At 46.0% G+C, this 22,998-nt stretch overlaps 1 protein-coding gene across 11 annotated transcripts in view; it reads left to right on the top strand.

The window, feature by feature from the left end:
- The window catches only part of ZFHX3 (zinc finger homeobox 3), a 288,226-nt gene that overhangs the window by 94,277 nt on the left and 170,951 nt on the right, over positions 1-22,998 (top strand). For all 11 annotated transcript variants that reach the window (XR_002787467.2, XM_064273833.1, XM_064273831.1 and 8 more), the window contains 2 exons: positions 3,645-6,397; positions 15,451-15,947. Coding sequence is in view for 10 of the 11 variants with exons in the window: in XM_064273833.1 (XP_064129903.1) it covers positions 3,691-6,397; positions 15,451-15,947 (3,204 nt within the window). In the remaining variant the exon portion in view is untranslated. The remainder of the gene's footprint in view (positions 1-3,644; positions 6,398-15,450; positions 15,948-22,998) is intronic.

Below are 22,998 nucleotides of genomic sequence, written 5' to 3'. Positions count from 1 at the left end.
GGAAAAGGATAAAACTATCATACCACATTGCAAAGGACCCCCCAGCCTTTAGAATCCGATTGTCTTTTTTCATTTAAAGAGGGAGATGGATGACTTTGTTTGAGGGTAACATGATAGAGTTTTAGTCCTTTAAACAATCTTTGAAAAGTAAAGGTGGATATTTGTAAAGATAGCATGGACTTGGTGATAGTTCCATGGAAAATATAACTTGTGAAGGGAGCAAGTGGGAGGGAGGGGGTACCTGATGGAGATGTTGGAACTTTTCTGTACAAGATTACTTCTCAAATGGCAGGGGTAGGTGCTAAGCTGAGAGAGAGAGAGAAAGAAGAGGAGGAGGAGGAAGAAAGAAAAAGTGGAGGAGGGAAGAGGTCATTCCCATGTCTTCCACTGAATGGTCTTCTTGGAGAGGTGTACTCTATTGAAATCCAAGTTCTTAAAACAAAGCAAAGCAAAGCAAAAACAAAACATTCTGAATGCAGTATTGGGGGTCATAAGTAGAGAAGGGCAGAGTCCAATGCCTCAGTGATTAAAGGGAATTTGGGGGCATAACCAGCAGAAGAGAGGCAGGTGCAGGAAGCGTTGAGGGCTCCTGCTGTGTGAGCTGGCCCTGGAGGGAAGGAAGGACAAGGAAGGGGGCACGGAGTCTGGGGGGCCTGAGCACGGGGTGGGTTCACGGAGGCAGGCGGGATTGCCTGTGAAGATGCGGGGACCTGCTGGGTTCCCAGGCTGCTCTCTGTAACTGAAGATCATTGATTTTACGGGAAACTGTGTTTACAGACAGAGTGCTGATCGACCTGCCGAGTTGACTTCTGCCTCCTTAAGAACTACCTTTTTCTTATTGACTGGCTGATAAACAGCGAGAGACAGCAGGCTGGGTGGGAGAGTAGTGTGTGCCCTGAGGTCCTCCTGCTGAAGGAGGGCAGATTTAAGAGCTTTCTCGATCTCTGGGCTCAGCTCCCCTCTTGTTCATCTCCATTCCTGCACCCCTTGGAGACTATTGGGAGCCAAAGACTGACCTTCCCTAGTTATCTGGCAATCCAAGTGCCCTGTCCACATGAGTTGGCAATACTGTGAAGACGCTGTAAAAGAGCGTCTCCAGCTTTAATGCACATCACTTGGTGATCTTGTTAAAGTACAGATTCTGCCCCCATATGTCTGGGGTGGGGCCTGACAGTCTGCATTCCTCACCAACTCTCTGCTGGTCCAGGAACCACACCGGAAGTAGCAAGGTTATAAAAGTTTCCACTTGTCATGGCCAGCGTGAGTTGAGAGGCAGCCCAGAGCAAGTAGTATGGATGCTGAAGTGGGGATCCTTCTTTCTCACCTGAGTCTTAATGAATGACTGGGCTCTTGTAGGTCCATTCTCTAGGGTTGGTGTCACCACCCTGAGGCCATCTGTCTTTCAGAGATGGGTACGATGTCATCCTTCCTTGACCCTTTCTGTTTTGGAATAGGAAACAAAGTGTGGCCAGTTTGTAAAGTTCCAACCCCTTAGCTGGATCATTTGTAGAGGAGGAGGAGGAGGAAGAGCAAGAAAAGCCCACCAATTAATTGGTAAACGCTTGCAGGTTTCTCTTGCCCAGCCCAGGCTGGAGAGGAGATTGCCTTTGCTGTCGATAAACAAGTCCCTGGTGCAGCATCAAAGCTGTTCTCCTTTATCAATCGTGGCCTCCCCTTCCCGCATGTTCCTGTAACTTACCAAGCATTTATGACATTGATTTTACAATCGGGCTGTTAACCCTCCCGCCCCTTCAGGACTGCCAGCCGTTTTGGCCTGAGCTGTCAATCAGCTGTCATCCAGCCAATCAGGCACCTCCTTAGGAAGAACCACCCTGAATTCTCACCTGTATCCCAGCTAAGCCTTCTGGAGAAGTTCCACTGCATTTGCTGTTTGGTTTGGTTTAGTTTAGTCATCTTTGTTTAAAATCAATCAGTCTTTTCTGAGGCCCGTGGAACTTTGTTGTCATGGAGTTTGTGTTTATAAGCTGCGGAGTGTAGCATGCATGTGTGTCTTTTAAATAAAACGTGACCCATTCTTCCAAAAAGTTATTTCTCCAGAGAGTGCTGGTAAACCTGCCTTCCCTGTCTTTTCCCGAGGGGGAGCTCTTGGCTCACTCTGCAGGCAAGAATCAAGAAATGAAAAAAAAGAATGGGAAGATGCTGGAGGGAGGGAGCCCAAACCCAGCCAAAACCTTCATCCTCTGAGTATGAATGAGATTGTGGGTGGAGAAGCAGCCAAGTGTTCTCCAGGAAGGAGAAACAGGGGGAAGAGGTGGCCTGGGATTTGCAGGCGGAAGATCAGGTCCATGCAAGGCGCTGAGCTGCCTGTAGGAGCCGCACCGGGAAGGAATAAATGCCCCTGTGATGATGTTGCCACAGGAGCAGAGCAGCGGCAGCGGGTGATCTGATGCCTCTCCCTGGGGACACCAGGTCTCAGAGGGCAAATTCAGCTCAGTGGCACTTTGGAATCGGAAACGGAAAAGCCCCCAGGCCAAAGGACAGCTGCTTGGATAGTGACTAATAACTAAGAGGCAGGTGTGGAACGGAATCGCTAAGCCCAGCTGCCGTCTCCAGCTCGCTGCTAAGATCCTTGATAGCAAAAGCCACCAAGCAAGTGGTGAACAGGCTCGATCCAGACAGGGTGAGGTAGACACTGTTGGAGGGGGAGTTGGCGGATGCAGAGTCTAGTCGGTTCTTCACTGAAATATCAGGCTTACATTTTCACCTACGGTTTCCAGTCTGAAGCTAGCTGAGTCACAGGCAAGGGTGCTCTACTGGTTGGGACGAGGAAATGGGAATTTGGAGACCTGCCTTCTCTTTCTGGCTCACGGCAGTCAGGGTGGCATCGGGCCCATTGTCAGACTTCGCTCCTCTGTTTTATTGCTTGTGAAATGGGAATGATGCTTCCTAGATCTGGAGAGGAGGGAAGGCCATGACTGGTCCTCTGTGGAAGGCCAGCTGCCTCACGGGGGCTTTGCAGAGTGTACCCAGGCCTGCATGTGCACCGTCTGAGCTGGGCAGTTCTCAGATGCTTCTTTTTGAACTTCGTACACTAGAAACATGGTCAGTAAAAACACCAGCAGTGTCTCCTCTGTACTGATTTTAGTATATCACAGTTCAGGCTTACCATTCTTTTGGGGATGCTAAACCTTCCCCCTCTCATCCCTTCCTGCTGGCAGCTGGGGCTACCTTTTCGTGTTAGCCGTCTGTTTGTGTTAGGAACACAGTTCTGTTGATGATGCAGTCTTCCTTCTTCACTGTGGCTTGTCTCCCTGTCGCCACACTAGCGCTGTGCTTGCAAAGGATGGAGATTTGAACTGGCCCTCAGGGTAGAGCAGCAGCCCATCTGGAGACAGAGGGGGATTCTCCTTACTTCCCTTTCCTCACACCCATACTCATGCTTTGGTCCCAGCTGTGACGCCCATGGGCACTGCCCACCCTCTCATGTGGGACAGTGTAGGTGACCACCGGGGTCTTAGCTGCTCTAGGCCCATCCTCTCCGACGCGTTCTTTGTGTTGCGGGTGTGGACAGAAGCCTCTTAGAGAGCTGTGTGTGGGACCTGAGCCTTGGCCCTCCTAACCTCTTTCCTTTCTCTCTCTCTCTTCCCCTCTCTCCCTCCTCTCCCCTTGCCTACGCTCTTCAGGTCCGATCCGTACTGGGTGCAATGAAAGCTCCACGCAGGCCTTACCATGGAAGGCTGTGACTCGCCTGTCGTCTCGGGGAAGGACAATGGGTGCGGTCTCCCTCAGCACCAGCAATGGACTGAACTCAACAGCACCCACCTCCCCGACAAACCCAGTAGCATGGAGCAGCCCACGAGCGAGAACCACGGGCCCCTGGACAGCCTGAGGGCCCCCTTCAATGAGCGCCTCGCGGAGAGCACCGCCTCGGCCGGCCCCGCTGCCGAGCCTGCTAGCAAGGAGGTCAGCTGCAACGAGTGCTTGGCCTCCTTCGCCAGTTTACAGACCTACATGGAGCACCACTGCCCCAGCGCGCGTCCCTCACTGCCCCTGAGAGAGGAGAGTGGGAGCGACACCAGTGAGGAGGGGGACGAGGAGAGCGATGTGGAGAACTTGGCTGGAGAGATAGTCTACCAGCCGGATGGCTCGGCCTACATTGTCGAGAGCCTGAGCCAGCTGACCCAAAGCGGAGGCGCCTGTAGCAGTGGCAGCGGGGCTCTCCCTTCGCTCTTTCTGAACTCTCTCCCCGCCGCGGGGGGCAAACAAGGGGACCCTTCTTGTGCTGCACCAGTCTACCCACAGATCATCAACACTTTCCACATAGCCTCATCCTTCGGGAAATGGTTTGAGGGCCCAGACCAGGCTTTCCCGAATACCTCAGCCCTGGCGGGGCTCAGCCCCGTCCTGCACAGCTTCCGCGTTTTCGACGTGCGACACAAAAGCAACAAGGATTACCTGAACAGCGACGGTTCTGCCAAAAGCTCCTGCGTATCCAAAGATGTTCCCAACAATGTGGACCTGTCCAAATTCGATGGCTTTGTGCTCTATGGGAAGAGGAAGCCCATTCTGATGTGCTTCCTGTGCAAACTTTCCTTCGGGTACGTCCGCTCGTTTGTGACGCACGCCGTGCACGACCATCGAATGACCCTGAGCGAGGACGAGCGGAAAATTCTTAGCAATAAGAACATCTCCGCTATCATCCAAGGGATCGGCAAAGACAAGGAACCCCTTGTAAGTTTTTTGGAACCAAAAAACAAAAACTTTCAACACCCTTTAGTTTCCACAGCTAACCTCATAGGCCCCGGACACAGTTTTTATGGTAAATTTAGTGGCATTCGGATGGAAGGGGAGGAGGCTCTCCCAGCCAGCTCTTCTGCTGGCCCTGAGCAGCCCCAGGCTGGTATCTTGACCCCCAGCACCCTCTTGAACCTTGGCGGGCTCACCAGCTCAGTCCTGAAGACCCCCATTACCTCAGTCCCCCTGGGGCCTCTGGCTTCCAGTCCTACCAAATCCTCAGAGGGCAAGGACTCTGGGGCAGCAGAAGGAGAGAAGCAAGTGGTGGGTGACCCAGATTGCTTCTCCGAGAAAGCAGAGCCAGCTGAGGAGGAGGAGGAAGAGGAGGAGGAGGAGGCAGAGGAGGAAGAAGAAGAGGAAGAGGAGGAAGAAGAGGAGGAGGAAGACGAGGGTTGCAAAGGACTCTTTCCAAGCGAGTTGGACGACGAACTGGAGGACAAGCCCCACGAGGAGTCTGGGGCCGCGGCAGGTAGTAGCAGCAAAAAGGACCTTGCTCTCTCAAACCAAAGCATTTCTAACTCCCCCTTAATGCCTAATGTGCTCCAGACCCTGTCGAGGGGCACAGCTTCTACTAGTTCTAATTCTGCTTCTTCCTTTGTTGTCTTTGATGGTGCGAACAGGAGGAATCGTTTAAGCTTTAACAGTGAGGGCGTCAGGGCCAACGTGGCAGAGGGCGGCAGGAGGCTGGACTTCGCTGATGAAAGTGCCAATAAAGACAATGCCACAGCACCAGAACCAAATGAAAGTACAGAGGGCGAAGATGGGAGCTTCGTCTCCCATCACCAGCATGCTGGCTCCCTCTGCGAGCTTGGGGTTGGGGAGTGCCCCTCGGGGAGTGGCGTGGAGTGCCCCAAGTGCGACACGGTCCTGGGCTCCTCCCGCTCGCTGGGCGGCCACATGACCATGATGCATTCTCGTAACTCGTGTAAGACCCTCAAGTGCCCCAAGTGCAACTGGCACTATAAGTACCAGCAGACGCTGGAGGCACACATGAAGGAGAAGCACCCAGAGCCGGGGGGCTCGTGCGTCTATTGCAAAAGTGGGCAGCCCCACCCTCGGTTGGCGCGAGGAGAAAGCTACACCTGTGGTTACAAGCCTTTCCGCTGCGAGGTGTGTAACTACTCCACAACGACCAAAGGCAACCTCAGTATTCATATGCAGTCTGACAAGCATCTCAACAACATGCAGAACCTGCAGAATGGAGGAGGTGAGCAAGTCTTCAGCCATAGTGCCGGTGCGGCGGCAGCTGCAGCGGCCGCAGCGGCTGCAGCAGCCAATATCGGTAGCTCCTGCGGGGCCCCCTCGCCCACCAAACCAAAAACCAAACCCACCTGGCGGTGCGAGGTGTGCGATTATGAGACCAATGTGGCTAGGAACCTCCGCATTCACATGACTAGTGAGAAGCACATGCATAACATGATGCTGCTGCAGCAGAACATGACCCAAATTCAACACAACCGCCACCTGGGCCTCGGCAGCCTGCCCTCGCCTGCTGAGGCTGAGCTCTACCAATACTACTTGGCCCAGAACATGAACCTGCCCAACCTGAAGATGGACGGTGCCACGTCGGATGCCCAGTTCATGATGAGCGGATTCCAGCTGGATCCCACTGGGCCCATGGCTGCCATGACGCCTGCTCTAGGTGAGGCTGACTTCCTGTTTGTTCGTTTCAGTTCTGTGAGTTTCACTGGGGGAAATTGAAAATAGCTAGCCCTATTGATTTGATTCATTTTTATTTCCTTCAGTTGTGTGTAAACTTGAGTATCTAAGTTCACTGGATTTCCTCAGATATTTTCTCTCAAGAATCTTTTGGACTCTGTGCATATGGAGGACTGTATACATGCAACAGAGAGATGATTGTACTCTGGCTACATATCAGGCCAGGATTAAAATTTAAGTGTTTCCTCTAGTTTTTGGCTTGTGCTCAACCTTTCTTTCTGTTCCCAGTCTCTCTTTCTCTGTCTGTTCCTGAATTTGAAAAGTCGCCATAGTTATCTGAAACTTTTGAGTTTCATTAAATATTTATTGGAACTTACAGGAACCATAGCTGGATTTTTAAGTAGGGAAAATCATCTCAATAAGAGGAATTAGAAACTGTAATATACTTTATTCAAATAATCAAAGGCTGGTTCTGTGCTGCGATGGGGAACTGCCCCAGATATGGTTTCTCAATGTTTTCCAGTGTATTCGTGAGGATCTTCATGAAAGAGACTTATTATTTTTTTTTTCTGTCTTAATTTGGATGAGTTGTTGGTGATTAGTATAGCTGAGAGTTAATTGGGAATTAAATTGCCTTAGGGACACTGTAATGAGTGGTGTGATAGGTAAAAAATGAATGAACTGTAAAATTTGTACATCAGAGAAAGTTAGATTTTAATATCGATTAGCTCCTTGCTAATGGAGCCTTTGTTGCCATGAAAAATGACTCATTACCAACTTAGAGAAGTTGGGTTAGCTATTTCCAAAGACCACATCTTACCAAGTAGCTTAATATATGTAGAAGAGGACCAAGAGTATAGGATGTAGAGGCAGAAAACCATGAGTCTTGTGTTAAAAGAATCTTCCCACTTTTGGGAGAAGTTCTATAATAAGATCATCTACCAAAACAGTCGAGTGTGATGGTTGTGCCACCCCTGACCCCACCACCAGTGCCTCGGTGGGACCTTGTCCCCTGCCTGGTCTTCATCCCCTCACCTTGCTAACTAACCCCTTGGGCCCACCAGTGACAGACTAAATTAAGCAGTATCACATTACTGACAGCAGCTAACAACATTACTGACATGGGTATAAGTTGTTCCCTGCAACAAAGTGTGAGCATGTACCTTTATTTTGGGATGTTGTTAGGTGCTGTGGAGTTGGTTTCAACTCATAGCAACCCCATGTATGCAGAACGAAGCACTGCCCTGTCCTGCGCCATCCTCACAGTAGTTGCTACGTTAGAGCCCATTGTTACAGCCACTGTGTCAGTCCATCTCATTGAGGATCATCTTGTCTTTGGCTGACCCTATACTTTATCCTGGGATGGTTTAGGTTAATGCCGGAGGAACAGACCTCACGAGTTTGGAAGTTTTTTTCTGTGTGGTGTTCTGGTGCTAATTGTTGCTAATGAGTTTTATTTCATAGTATTTAATTTGGTTTTCCTGCTATGTACTTAAATTTGAGTCCTTGATACTTTAATCATATTTTCTAGTTTGAAATATTTACCTGTTCATCCTTTATTACCATACGATTTAAAGATGTTTACCAACTGGTGAATCATCTAATTTGTCTCCAGAGTAAGCATTGGGTATCAGTATTACAAGACTTTAAAAAAAAAAAAAAAGCTTATAGGAAATAGAAGGAGCCCAGGTGACACAATGGTTGCTAACTGCAAGGTTAGCAGTTCAAATCTACCCAGCGGCTCTGCAGGAGAAAAGTTCTGGCAGTCTGCTGCTGTAAAGATTGCCTAGAGAACCGTATGAGACAGTTCTTCTCTGTCATGTGAGGCTGCTATGAGTTGAAAATCAACTTGATGGCGCCTAACAACAATAGCACAGGAATTAGGGTTTTCTGATCTGGGGACATAAAATCTTGAGAACTTTATGGGTTGAAACATGTTCCTGTAAATATGACCATATTTGGAAATAAGGGTTTTCTTTTGTTATGCCAATGAGGTCATAAGGTAATAGGGTGGGTTCTGAACCTAATCACTTGTAACGGTTGTCTTATAAAAAGAGTGGAATAGACACAGGGACATACATACATGGGGAAGACAGAGGCCAAAGAAGTCCTGGGGCTATGAACAAGGAAAGACACCCCACACCCCACCCCCACCCATATCCTGATTTGGACTTCTAGCCTCCAAAACTGTGAGACAATAAATTCCTGTTCTTTGAAGCCACCCACTTGTGGTGGTTCTTGTTAATGGCAGAACTAGGAGACTACGATAGGGAGGCAGAGCTTAAAGTAAATTGTGTTGATTTCCTAGGTTTGCGGTAACAAAACACAGGCAGTCCCCAGATTACGAATGAGTTCCGTTCCCAAATCTTATCTTTAAGTCGAATTTGTACGTAAATTGAAATAGGTACGTGTTTATATCTAACGTCAGTCAAATGTTTGTCTTGGTATATGGTATATAGTGTACCTTTTTATGCATAAAAAACATTCAAGAAACGCTTCCGGATACATTAAAGCATCTTTAACATAATAATTCAGTAATAATAATAATGTTTTGATGTGCGTCGCAAAGTAGTGCCCATTCATTATTATGAATCATTATATGTACCTTGAATTTTTAACATATTAGGCTTCACGGGGCTGGCTCATAACTACATGTTGTACGTAAGTTGGCCGTTTATAAGCCGGGGACTACCTGTATCCTGTGCATTGGGGCATCTTTGGTGGCATTGGGAATGGTATAAGTCTTTCTTGAGGGCCACTTCACATATCAAGAGTCATGAAACCACTTGTATCTTCTGACCTGGCAACCTCACCAATGCAATATGTATCTTAAAGAATAATAAATTACTAAAAAAAAAAAAAAATCATGCCCAAAAGATTTTTATTGCAGTAATATTTATGATAAATAATATTAAAAACAAACATATGGCAGTTTGGGAGTAGTCAAGTCAGTTATGAGAAAGTAATAACTGAGAATATAAAGCCATTAAAATTAACAAGATAACTGTAAACCAAGAAATGCTTAGAAAATAATAAATTCAAGTTTTTTAAAAAGTACAATGCATAATTTATATTGTGTTTACAACTCTGTTTACATCTATGTGTCTGTGATTATAGTTCAGAAGAAAAACTGGAAAATTTAAATAATTGTTTTTAGAGTAAAAGGATTCTGAGTAATCACCCCAATTTTAATCTTATAAAAGTATTTTTCTGAGATTTTAAGTTGTTTTGGTAATGAATTAAAATTTTCAAAAGACTCCACAGGGGAGCTGATGTAGTGAATCAAGTATCAGTCCCAAGCCTAAAAGCTGGTTGCCCAAGCCTGGGAGGGGTGGAGGCTTGGGGAGTGCCAGGAATAGAGGACATGCGGCCTTGCCACAGCAAGGTGGGCAGTGGCCATGTTGATGAGCCACTGAGCAGTTTCCAGATTGGAGAAGGTAGAGGTTCCCAGCTCCCAGGACCTGGGAAGTGATGGCAAGTTTGAACAGACCCAGATTGTTCTCAGTCTGGATCCATTTACTCATCCAGATATGTGAGTACCGTTAACTTCAGTTCATACAGTGTCTCCCTGGATTTTGTAAAACATCTTTTTTGTTTGTTAAATGTGATCTTTCAGGTAATCATCTTCATACAGGTAATTGTCTTCTTATGCCTACCACCACAAATGGGCATATGAATCTGCCAAGTCTTATTGGCCAGGCTAACCTCTGCTGTTACCCCAGTGCATACCACGATGGCCACAACCTTGGCCTGGACCCCGTTCATTCCGTCCAGCCCAGAGGTGACAAAGAGCATCCTATTTCTTTGGTCTTCTAAAGAGTTGTCTTATATAGGCAGTCCCTGAATTACGAACAAGTTCCATTCCTAAGTCGGTCTTTAAGTCGAATTTGTACAAAAGTCAGAACAGTTAGGTACGGTTTGTATCTAATGTCAGTTAGGTGTGTATCTTAGTATATTGTGTACCATTCTATGCATAAAAAAAAACAAACAAATACCTCAAGATACACTAAAACATCTTTAACATAATAATACAGTAATAATAATAGTTTTGATGTGCGTCGCAAAGTAGTGCCTGTTTGTTATTATGAACCACTGTATGTACCTCAAATTTTTAATATAATAGGTTTTATGGGGGTTGGTTTGCAACTACGGGTAGTATGTAAATCGAATGTTTGTAACTTGGGGACTGCCTGTATCACAAACTGGGTAGCTTATGAGAACAGAAATTTATTATCTCACAGTTCTAAAGACTGGACGTTTGAGATCAGGGTGTCAGCTGTCTTGATTCCTTCTGAGGCTTTGAGGGAATCTGTTGCATGCCTGTCTCCTAGCTTCTGGTAGCTCCAGGTGTTTGTGTTCTTCCTTTGTCTCCCTATCTCTGTGTATCTCCCTCTCTTTTGTAAAGATACCACTCATATAGGATTAGGACCCACCTTACTTCAGTATAAAACTCATGCTAACCTAACTGATAACATCTTCAAATACCCTATTTCCAAATAGGGTCTCATTCACAGGTTCAGGGGTTAGGGCTTCAATGTATCTTTTTGTGGGACAGAATTCAATCTGTAACATAAACAAAAGAGAATGTAGGTGGTATTGAAGACATGGGAAGGAGATGGGTTCATATTGGGTCAAAGTGAGATCTTTTTATTACTTGAAAAGGAATCATTCTGACGAAGGCTTGAATTGAGAGCGGGAGAAATATTTTCCTTTTGGACCAAGTGTTTGTGAGTGTATGGGATGTTATGTATTCTTCTGGATATTATGGCCGATGTAAAAGAAATAGAAGATCAGAATGCTTCCCTGTGTTGTAGACACACTTAGAAGATCCACATTTTATTTCTTAAAGAGAATAGAGCTATTCCTTCTAAGGACTTTATCCAGCTCAGCTCAGAAGGGCCCTTGAATTTCCAGTGTCACTACTTGTCAGCTGAGGTGAGTCTCTGGAAACTTCCTATGCCTTCCTTAGGCCATGAGAGCTGTTGAGATGGAGTGAGAGCCACAAATCCTTTGTATTGGAGTTTCAGTAGGTGTGGGTATAATAGGAAATGTCCAAAGGACTTAAAATTTAAGCTGTACAACCTTGGTAGGAGAAACCAACATATGCAAATGAAGAGTGGTCCTGTTTGTTTCTGTCTTTGCTGTAGCTCTACTGATTTTTTCCTTAGTCCATCTATAAGGTTGTAGGCGTTATTAGATATTACTCTGCAGGGGAAATACATGTTTTTGTGAATTATAGTCTTGCTTACAAAGTTAGAGTCCTTGGGTGGTGCAAACAGGTAACGCAGTCACCTGCTCACCAAAAGGTCGGCAGTTTGATTCCATCCAGAGGCACCTTGGAAGAAAGCCCTGGCAGTCTACTCCGGAAAAACCAGCCATTGATAACCCTGTGGAGCACAGTTCTATTCTGAAACACATGGGGGTCACCATGAGCCAGAATTGACTCGGCAGCAGCTGATTTTACAAAGTTACTGTTCTCATATTGCCTTGACAGAGGCTTCTCTTTAGAATTATGAAGCACAGACATTGATTCTGGGATGCTTCCTTGCTGGAGGCCTTTAAGGAGAGGGTCAACACCACTTGGTCTGTTCTGGTTAGATCTGGCGTTATTTTTAGACAGGATATTGGTTTTTAAGGCCATGTGAGCATCTTTTAAAATGTTCTTTTAGATCTTGAAGTTAAGTGCCACCCTGAGGAAGGGACTGCTTGTGGGGGCACCTTCGCATTTCCCAAGTAGCCAGCCAGCCACAGGACACTTCTATGAGACTGAACAGCTCTCGCTGTGCCTTCCTGAGCCTGTGAGCAGGTTCATGTGTAAATTTCCAGTGTTACAGCTAGGTGCCTTTCAACCTAGAGGTCGCTGTGAGTTGGAGTGGACTCGAAAGCAACTACCCACAATAAAAGTTAGGCGCTTATGGAGAGATAAGGGGCCCTCCCATGTCCAAGACCGTATATCCAGTGTGTTCCAGGAGTGAAGACCACTGAGTCTTACTTAGAGGGGCTCTGCTCCTAACTGCCTGTGAGTTGGGGTTTCTAGTCCTCTGGTTTTGTAGGATTCTAGAGCGAGAACCAGGGCTTCTCCCAAGGAATAGTTCTTGAAAAGGGAGTTTTTGCTTGCCTGTCAACCCAATTTCCCCACTTATCTGCTCCTGCCTTTGGCTTGCATTTTATTTTAAGAGCTTGGAATGGGAATAGGGACTTATTTCCTCCGGTTGTTCCAGGACTTCTAATTTTCATTCACGCATCCAGCAAGTGACAGCTGAATTTCTTTTTAGAGTGATATTGATACGTTGAGGTTAAATTTAAAAAGTGGAGAGGATTTGATGCTTCAGGTGGTCGGCATCAGAAACAAATATATGTTTGCTCCTTGTCTTACCCTCCGGGCAGTTTCTTCTTTGACTGAATACCGTGCATGTTTCCTGGATGTTGCTTGGCCTTCGTCCCCATTAAGGGAGGGAGCTTTTTGACTTTTTTTTTTTTTTTTTAATTCCTTTTTTCTCTCTTGTCCTAAAAAGAATGTTGTAGTTATGGCTCCTCTCACCAGGGGAGATGGCAAGAGAGACGACAAGCAGAAAGCTTCCTAAGCCTTCTGGAATGTACGTGCAAAAGATTTCTGTGGCTTGCTAGGCCGTCCACAGGCTTCAAATGCGGCTGGTCTGTTTAGTGGAGTCTGCACCGATCTTCACATACGAGGTGCCCCGTGTAGCATAAATAAGAAAATCATTTAAAAAAAAAAATCTTTTCTTTGATTAGCCACTAACTTCGATTCTAATCAGTCATAAAAAAATAACCTCAGCCCAACCACACGTAAAAGGTCAAGTTTAAATATCAGTTGGGGAGGGGGCAGGGGCAGATATAATAACTGAAGCGTGCATGTATTTAGAGGTGAGGCAGAAAAAAGAAGCCACTGCTCAGCTTTCTGCTTGACTGTATGCTTCTAGGTAATGGAGGGAAGGCTGCTCTTTCCAAGCCTTTCTCGTGGTATAAATAAGAGCTTGCTGTGTTAATTTCCTGTTAGTGAATGAGGGTGCGTTCCTGGTGTGTGCAGGTCAGTGACAGACTGAAGAAGGACGGGGTGGCGAGGAAGGCGCAGACCTCTCTCTGACCTTTTTTCCTGTACCATGAGTTGACCATTGCATTTCACTGCCCGTTTCTATCCACTTCCTGAAAGTGCAACAGTGTGGCTCCTTTGTCACCCCTGCTTGGCACAACAAATACTTGAACAGCTTTGCAGAGGGCTGGACACTCTAGAGGTTCAGAGAGGATAGGCCGGCCCCTGCCCTAAAGAAACTGGCCTCGATGGGGGATGCTGACCAGTGTGTGGCTCTGTATGTGGCTGACTATGTGACAGAGACTGTAACGTGCTATAATAGAGGTAACTGTCATGCAGGGGTTGGGGGGTTCAGACAAGGCAAAAGATTCACACATGGGGAGCTTGGGGGGCTGATAGAGACAATAACATTGACAGACTGGTAGGATATTGTCTGTCTGATCTCGTGCTGCTGTAACAGAAATACCACAAGTGGATGGCTTTAACAAAGTTTATTTTTTCACAGTAAAGTAGGCTAAAAGTCCAAATTCAGAGTGTTAGCTCCATGGGAAGGCTTTCTCTCTCTGTCAGCCTTATTATCAATCTTCCCCTGGACGAGGAGCTTCTCCATGCAGGGACTCCGGGTCCAGACGCTGCACTCTGCTCCCAGCACTGCTTTCTTGGTGGTATGAGGTCCCCCACTATCTGCTTGCTTCCCTTTTTATTTCTTGAGAGATAAAAGGTGGCACAGGTCACACTCCAGGGAAACTCCCTTTACTTTGGATCAAGGATGTGACCTTAGTAAGAGTGTTACAATCCCACCCTAATCCTCTTTAACATAAAATTACAATCACAAAATGGAGGACAACCACACAATACTGGGAATCATGGCCCAGCCAAATTGATAGACACATTTTTGGGGTGGGGGCGGTGGGGGGGGGTGGTACATAATTCAATCCTTGACAGATATTGACCTGAGGGGTGTGGCGAGAAATAGATTAGTCCCAAAACCTTTTTTTTTTTTTCTTTTCAGTATTGTGTTTTTAGTGAAGGTCTACATAGCAGTTTAGGTTCCCGTTCAACAATTTCTACCCAAGTTGTTCAGTGGCATTGGTTATATTCTTGTTATTTACCTTCTGATTGTTCGTTTCCATCAATCTTGTTCCATCCCAAAATCTTTCATTTAAATCTGCGTTGTCCACTAGCCACATGTGGCTATGCGAGTTTAAAATAACGAAAGTGAAATAAAATAAAAAATTCAGTTCCTTAGTTGTACTGGCCACATTGCAAGTGTTTAGTAACCGCAGGGGGCTAGTGACTGTTGCATTGGACCGTGCAGATATAGACCATCTCCGTCATTGCAGAAGGTTCTATTGGGCAACTCTGTTTTGGGTAAATTCTTGATTCACCGTAAAGATTGGTATCTTAGATTATAGCTGTAAGTTTGTTTCTGACTTTTTGGGTTTGGCATTTTCTGGGTCTATTATATTCATTTGGTGATGCTGATTTCTGTCTTGTCTTGGATCTGAGTTTAGCACTGAATTTGAAACACTCAAGAGGTGGTGACTCCTAACTTTTTCTAAGTGTTCTTTTCCTAAAGGAAGAAAGAAAACATTAGGCCTTTGACAAACCTCAGAAAGTCTGTGGGAAATATCCAAACACATTAACTTGACTTTTTTTGTTTTTCTAGCTAGTAAAAAAACAAAAACCCGTTTCCCTTCGAGTCAGCTCTGCCTCAGGGTCAGAGTACAACTTGCTCCATAGGGTTTTCAGTAGTTGATTTTTCCAGAAGTAGATTGCCAGGCCTTTCTTCTGAGGCATGTCTGGGCAGGCTTGACCTTCCAACCTTCAGTTAGCAGCCAAGCATGTTAGTACCTTGCAAAACTTGAAGTGTGTAATCTTTCTCTCCTTGAATCCAGGTTGAGGTTGATGGAGGGCTGGGTCATGCCTCAGTTAGGGCAGTGGCTGTGAGCCTGGCCTTTGACTGTCTCTCTCCTTCCCCACAGTGGGCGGTGAGATCCCCCTAGACATGCGGCTCGGGGGCGGGCAGCTGGTGTCCGAGGAGCTGATGAACCTGGGCGAGAGCTTCATCCAGACCAACGACCCATCGCTGAAGCTCTTCCAGTGTGCCGTCTGCAACAAGTTCACCACGGACAACCTCGACATGTTGGGCCTGCACATGAACATGGAGCGCAGCCTTCCGGAAGACGAGTGGAAAGCTGTGATGGGGGACTCGTACCAGTGCAAGCTGTGCCGCTACAACACCCAGCTGAAGGCCAACTTCCAGCTGCACTGCAAGACAGATAAGCACGTGCAGAAGTATCAGCTGGTAGCCCACATCAAGGAGGGTGGCAAAGCCAATGAATGGCGGCTCAAGTGTGTGGCCATCGGCAACCCTGTCCACCTCAAGTGCAATGCCTGTGACTACTACACCAACAGCTTGGAGAAGCTGCGGCTGCACACGGTCAACTCCAGGCACGAGGCCAGCCTGAAGTTGTACAAGGTAGGACCTGGCTCCTCGGGGCCAGGCTGTCTCAGAAGAGGGTGGTTGGATATTGGGGAGAGGAGATGTACAGTCCATGCCGTGTCTTATTGCTGGATGATAACCTGGCGTTGGAAGGGGATTAGTACTCCCTGGATTGTGATGCTGAGATGTGGTGACAGGGTGCATCTGATAACTTAAGGTTGTTTTTCTGGGGTACCCTGTGTTGGGGGTAAGGCTTTGTTTCAACAGCCACATACTTTCATGCCCTTCCTCTTGCCCCTTGACTGTCTGTACTCACAGTGGCTATTTCTCTTACTCCCTCACCCTTGGCTTTTGTCTACCCTTGTGCTTCTATGTTTCTCTTCTCTCCTTTATGCTTTCTACTCTCCTTTCTTTCTGTTTCTTCTCTCCTGGGTGCCCCTGGAGTGGTTCATGCATGCCACTGATTCAACAAATATATAGAACACACCTGCTATGTATCAGGCACTGTTCTGGGCACATGGTTACATGAATGCACAGGACAGACAAAGATCCCTGCCCTCATAGAGCTTCCATTCTTTTAGGGGGGAGATGGGTAGTAAAGCCAGTGAATAAATTATGTAGTAGGCTTGATGGTTGTAGATGCTCTGGGTGGTAGGGGGCCACGTGAGGGGACTCCTTTTTTTCTCCTTTGCTTCGGTTGTTCTACATCCCCTTTCTCTTTTCTGCCGATCTTTTTCTGAGCTTTTCTCATCCTCTTCTTCCTCACCCTTCCTCCCTTTCCATTCCTTCTTTCTAACCTTCCCCTCTCTCCCTTCAATGCCCAGTCCTTCTCTCAGCTCCACAGATGGTAGCAGAGGAGGAGGAGGTGCTCCAGATTCTGTAAATAGTCCTTCCACTTGCACAGCGAATTGCTCCAGACGTTTCTATTGATTTTCACTGGACTTAAAGCCTCACCTTTTCCTCTAATCATCCCATAATGGCTTTAGTATGAACAGTCAGGTACAAATCGCCATAAATCTACCCAGGCTCATTCCACATACCTTCTACTTCCTCGCTGTCTCTCCATTTTCCTCACTTTTGTTTTCAGTCTCTCCTTTTCCCTTTCACACTGTTTCCCATGTTTTTGGGCCAAGTATTTAGTTTTTGCTGACCCTGAACTGGTTTAATCCCCTTCCGACTCACTGTAATTTTAACTGGTGACTCCACACAGGGAGGACTTATGATTTTTTCCCATATTATTCTCTGCCTCGGTAGATAATCATAATTATAATCATTTTATAATTGGTCATGCTCAGGATGGTAGCAGGTCTGTGTACTGTATGTAACATACATGAGAAGCCGTTCCAGGGAAAGAGAGAGAAAGCATAAGTGAGGTGGCAGACATAGGACGTTCTAGGAATTGGCTGCTGAATGGATAGGTTGGAGTGGTGCAGAAGGGAGGGTCTGGACACCATGCCACCAATCTCCTGACCTTATCTCAAGTGAGCAGAAACCTCAGTGGACCCAGGCCCAGTTTCGTGCCACCATCAAAAAGAAAAGGCTCTTTGCCACCAGTTTAAATTGGAGGTCTTAACTGGCCACAGGATGGTGCCAAGAGGTCAAGAAAACCTGATGGAAGCCAATGGAAATAAGAATTTCTAAAAGGCCCGAGTGAGGAAAGTTAGTACGAAGGACCCGGCTTGGTGATTGAGTCAGATACAGTGTTGATGAAGGTGGTGTAGAGGGGACACAAAGCCTCCTTCCACCTGAGCAAGAATTGCCCTTTCGATAATAAGATGCACATAAACCAAAAAACCAAACCTGTTGCCGTTGAGTTGATTCTGACTCATAGTGTGACCCTGTAGGACAGAGAAGAACTGCCCTGTAGATTTCCAGGGAGTGGCTGGTGGACTCAAACTGTCGACCTTTTGGTTAACAGCCGAGCTTTTTACCACTACACCACCAGGGCTGCTCATGGTGGTGATTAACTCTTCATATTGTATCCTCTGTGGGCCGGAGTCGTGGAAAAGAGGACGTCAGGCACTTGGCTTTGCTTCCAAAGGACCTGGAACCTGGAAGGTTCACTGAGAATATCCGTTTTTGGTCCAAAAACCATGTCCACAGAACACATCTTGAGGTGATTTCCAGGGTAGATGTGAGGGGAACGTTTTATTAGTGTGTTTCCAAACTGCTAGCCCTGGTCACAGCCTCTTGGGCGTGAATATCCTCATCTTTTTTTTTTTTTTTAAATGTGGGGGAAACCCCTGCTCACAAACAGTAGTGTAGGTAGAAGGGTCAAAACAGTTGGGACACGGCGTCCGAAGGAGAGGTGCTGAAATAATGCATTTGGCTGGCAAGTCCCTGGGGATGACAAGCCCCTGAGACATCAGGGTAGAGTGCCTTGCATGAGGAGCCGAAGGTCATTAGTCTGGTCTCATTAGTCCTCGCGTAATGACTGTCCCCCTGCTCGCTGTGACTCTGCTGCAGGGATGGGGAGCTCTTTCACAAGGTCTGGGTGACATGAAGACAGAGTTATCATTCCAATGGTTGCATTGAGACTCTTTGCTCCTCACTATGATTAAGATAAACTTCTCTTGCCACCGAGGGGGCTTCTCTCATAGGGTTTCCTTCGTCCAAGGTTTGGGGTGGGGATTGGAGGTGGTTTGAGAATCCGTTTTTCTCTCGGCCCTGGTGTGGCCTGTGGTAAATGGAGATTGATTGCATGTTATTTTTCCTCTTGCTAATGTAATCCATTAGCCCGGCACATGCATAATCAGTTTAGAGCACAGTTAACTGGGTGTAATCGAGTTCTTTACTGTCTGCTAGAGAAACCCGGTCCAGATGCTGCTGACCCAGGGAGGGCGCCAGGCTGCTCACACACAGCCCTGCGTGCTCGGCCCCTCCCCACCCTCCATCCCTCACCAGAGCCCCCCCAACCTCTGGTCCCACCCTGTTCCCTTGTAAATTACTCATTATTGCTCGGGTAGACTTCCCAAAATTGCTTTCACTTGCGCTGTACCTACTGAAGTGGCCCTGATGTATTTGGCCTCATACTGGGTCTCCCACTCCCTCTTCCCACTGAAGCTTTCTTCTGTTCATCTTCCTTGTTCATGTTGGAGAAGAGTTGCAGGCAGTAACGGTGTGTCACCTGACCTCACGTCGTTCCACAGTCATGTCTTTGGAAGTCATAAATGCTGGAACATACATTGCTGTCTTAGAACTGAAAATGTGAAATAATTTCTCATCTGGACAGGAGAGAGGGTTGGGCTAATGTGCACAAAATTGGTGACATTATGTTGGTTGCCTAGAATTGTCTCGTTACAATTATTGTGTGATAGCAACTTTTAAATTGAGGTTGATGTTCAGTGTATTCATCCTCTCTGCCCCATGGAGCTAGAGTGAAGGGAAAAAGCTAGTGAAGGCCGGAGAGCCACGGTGTTAGATGGAAGCTCTGTTTCCTTTTCTCTGGATTCCCAGGTTACCTCTGCCAAGTGCTCCTGATTGAGTTCTTTGGATTTTTTGCTCGTCTTAAATAGTGTCCGGCTCTCATCCAGCCTCTAGTGGTCATATGTCCGTATCCTAACACTCACCGTTGTGACCGACTGACTCACCGGGAAGGCCAGAAGCTCCAGTTAATCTTAAAGCCTGGGCTCTTGGTTTCTGCCCTTAGTGATTTGTCTGAACCAGAATGGAAGCAAGTTGTGGAAAAAGTACCTGTTTCTCAGCAGGACTGAGCTCCAGGACATTAATTCCACAGCTTTCTGCATTCACGGGTAAATGCGTCACTCTTGGAGGCCTATACCCTCGTCCCATCTCTCACTCCCTCCACCACAGAGATGTAGCTGTTCTCGCTTGACAAATTCAAAGATGCCTGCCCTCTGCTCTCCTCGATGGCTCGCTTAGATCCTGAGTCTAGGGTGTCTGGCTTTAGGGTCAGTGTAAGCTCTCCTGCATTTATCTTGACTTCCCTGTTAACATGGCGTTGATAGTAAGCTCTCTGAAATTGTAGTATTTTCTGCTTGGGGGAGGAGGGGTGCAGAAAGTGCAGGCGGAAATCAGTGCACACCTGCCAACTATTAGAATCTGGTTTTTACTTTGATGTTTTTCTTCACCTGAGAGTCATTGGCATGGAAATCCATCAACTTTAGCAGATAGATTAAGACCCCACCAGAATCTATTACTCAAACAGCTCCCAGCTGAGGTTCCTTTGATTGGGCCAAGACTGAAGGTTTCATATTAATCTTAAATTAGACACAAAGAAGGTTTTCTACCCGGGTTTTGGGTCTGGGCCACATGTGAGCTGCCTTGTGCCAGCGAGGCAAACAGGAGGTGGGAAGCCATTGTTTAAGCCAATTCTGCTTGGCTTAAAGTAGGAGGGTAGAGTATGGTACCAATTTATTAAAAAAAAAAAAGTTCCCAGATTCTGCACATACTGGACTTTTACTCTTGCCATCCTATTAAGGTTATGAGGTATAGAAGGGTCTAAGAAACGCTCCATTGAATTCTGTGTTAATTTAGAATCCACATTCTGGGTTCTTTCTGTGATGTGTAGGAAACTCTTTGGGGCCCAGTCTCCCAACAGGTCCATAAAACCATTGTATGGGTTTATGGTGGATAGGCAGGCAAGTCAGGCGATGTAGAAAAAGTCCAACAAAGGTTTGGTGTGAAATCTGCCTTTGTGGTGCTACTTGATGAGTGTACTGGGGTAGGGAGATCTCTGGAAGACAGCTGCATACTTTATGCTAATACGTGGCCACTGGTGGGTGACCTTTGTCTGCTTAGAAAGCAAAAAGCATAAATCTGCTGCGGAGTCTCCTGTCCTCTCCGCCCTGGTGTGTCTAGGTGTTTGGAGCAATGGTGCAAGTGTCATCTGGTTTCCATTGTGATTCTGGAACCAGTTTCACAAACCTTGTTTTCTCATTAGGCAGCCTTTTTTTTTTAAGTGCATATTTTTGCCTTCTTTTCTCCCCTACCTTTGTGCCTTCCAATCACCCCCCCGCCCCCAAAAAAGGAGGGGGAATGTTTTTCTGTAGTTGATTTAGAAGGTGTGAAAGGCCAGATGTTTTGGTAAATTTTAGCACATTTAGCTGTTGTGCCCTCATTTTCCTGGAACAGCTGGGGGTTTGAAGTTTATTTCCCAGACTTGATGGCTGGGGCTCTAGGGCTGTGGGCTTCCTGGGGCTGGGAGCCTGCACGTGGGCTGGGATGGGTCAGTGCCTGAAATGCCCTGGTTGGCTCTGGCAGTCCCTCTGGCTACCAACTGCCTTTAAGAGGACTTCAAGAGGTCTCTAGGGATATTGAAAGATTGAATCTTTTTTTAAATTGGTGGCTTGTGCCAGAGTCAAGTTAATCATCTCTACTGGACGTAGGAATCTGTGGCGGATGCAGCGCCAGTGGTGTGAAATGTTGGCACATTACTGCAGGGAAGCTTTCCTTGCCCTCCCCGCCCCCCATCTGCCCCACCCACCTCTGTCTAGCCTCCCCTCCCCACCCCCATGGGCATTACTGCATACAACACACACATTCAGCTGATTGGCATTAGGTGCAAAGTTAGTCACATTTGCCCTGGGTATGGTATGGTACCCACCCTCATACCAATTTGGTAGGGTGAGTGTTACCTTTTGGCTTCATGCTTTAGATACCACATAATGGGGTTAAAATCTCATTAGACATGCCTGCTTTAAAAAAAGAGTCCCGTACTAAACATGCCACCTGTTGAAAAACCAGTTTTATGGCCATTAACCATAGCATTTTTATTTTCTCTTTTTTCTACATGTTTTTAGGTTTTTTCTTAAATAACTTTTCTGGATGATAAAGAACTGATCAGACCCGTTTAGAATATTATTGTATTCTTAATTATTTCTCATTAGGTTAGTATTCCATGTCTACTCAAGTGTAAGCTAATAATAAAATATAGATTTCTGATGCTGGCAGAACTGGATATCCATCTGCAAAAAAATGAAACAAGACCCATACCTCACACCATGCACAAAAACTAACTCAAAATGGATCAAGGACCTAAATATAAAGTCTAAAACGATAAAGATTGTGGGAGAAAAAATAGGGACAGCGCTAGGAGCCCTAATACATGGCATAAACAGTATACAAAATATTACTAAGAATGCAGAAGAGAAACTAGAAAACTGGGAGCTCCTAAAAAACAACAACAACAACAACAAAAAAAACACCTATGGTTATCCAAAGACTTCGCCAAAAGAATAAAAAGATTACCTGTGGACTGAGAAAAAGTTTTTAGCTATAATATTTCTGATCAGCATCTGATCTCTAAAATCTACATGATACTGCAAAAACTCAACTATAAAAAGACAAATAACCCAATTAAAAAATGGGCAAAAGACATGAACAGGCACTTCACTAAAGACATTCAGGTAGCTAACAGATACATGAGGAAATGCTCACGATCATTAGCCATTAGAGAAATGCAAATCAGAACTACAGTGAGATTCCATCTCACTCCAGCAAGGCTGGCGTTAATCCAAAAAACACAAAATAATCAATGTTGGAGAGGTTGTGGAGAGACTGGAACACTTATACGCTGCTGGTAGGAATGTAAAATGGTACAACCACTTTGGTAATTGATTTGGCGCTTCCTAAAAAAAAACTAGAAATAGAATTACCGTATGATCCAGCAATCCCACTCCTTGGAATATATCCTAGAGAATTAAGAGCCTTTACACGAACAGATATATGCACACCCGTGTTCATTGCAGCACTATTTACAATAGCAAAAAGATGGAAGCAACCAAGGTGCCCATCAACAGATGAATGGATAAATAAATTTTGGTATATTCACACAGTGGAATGCTACACATCGATAAAGAACAATGGTGAATCCATGAAACATTTCATAACATGGAGGAATCTGGAAGGCGTTATGGTGAGTGAAATTTGTCAGTTGCAAAAGGACAAATACTGTATAAGACTGCTATTGTAAGAACTCGAGAAATAGTTTAGACAGAGAAGAAAATATTCTTCGATGGTTACAAGAGAGGGGAGGGAGAAAGGGAGGGAGAGGAGTTTTCACTAATTAGATTAAAAAAAAATTAGATAGTAGATAAGAATTATTTTAGGTGACAGGAAAGACAAC

The sequence above is a fragment of the Loxodonta africana genome, chromosome 21, assembly GCF_030014295.1.
Source record: "Loxodonta africana isolate mLoxAfr1 chromosome 21, mLoxAfr1.hap2, whole genome shotgun sequence".
NCBI lineage: Eukaryota > Metazoa > Chordata > Mammalia > Proboscidea > Elephantidae > Loxodonta > Loxodonta africana.
The sequence above is the reverse complement of the archived record's forward strand: the minus strand, read 5'-3'. Positions and strand labels throughout refer to the sequence as shown.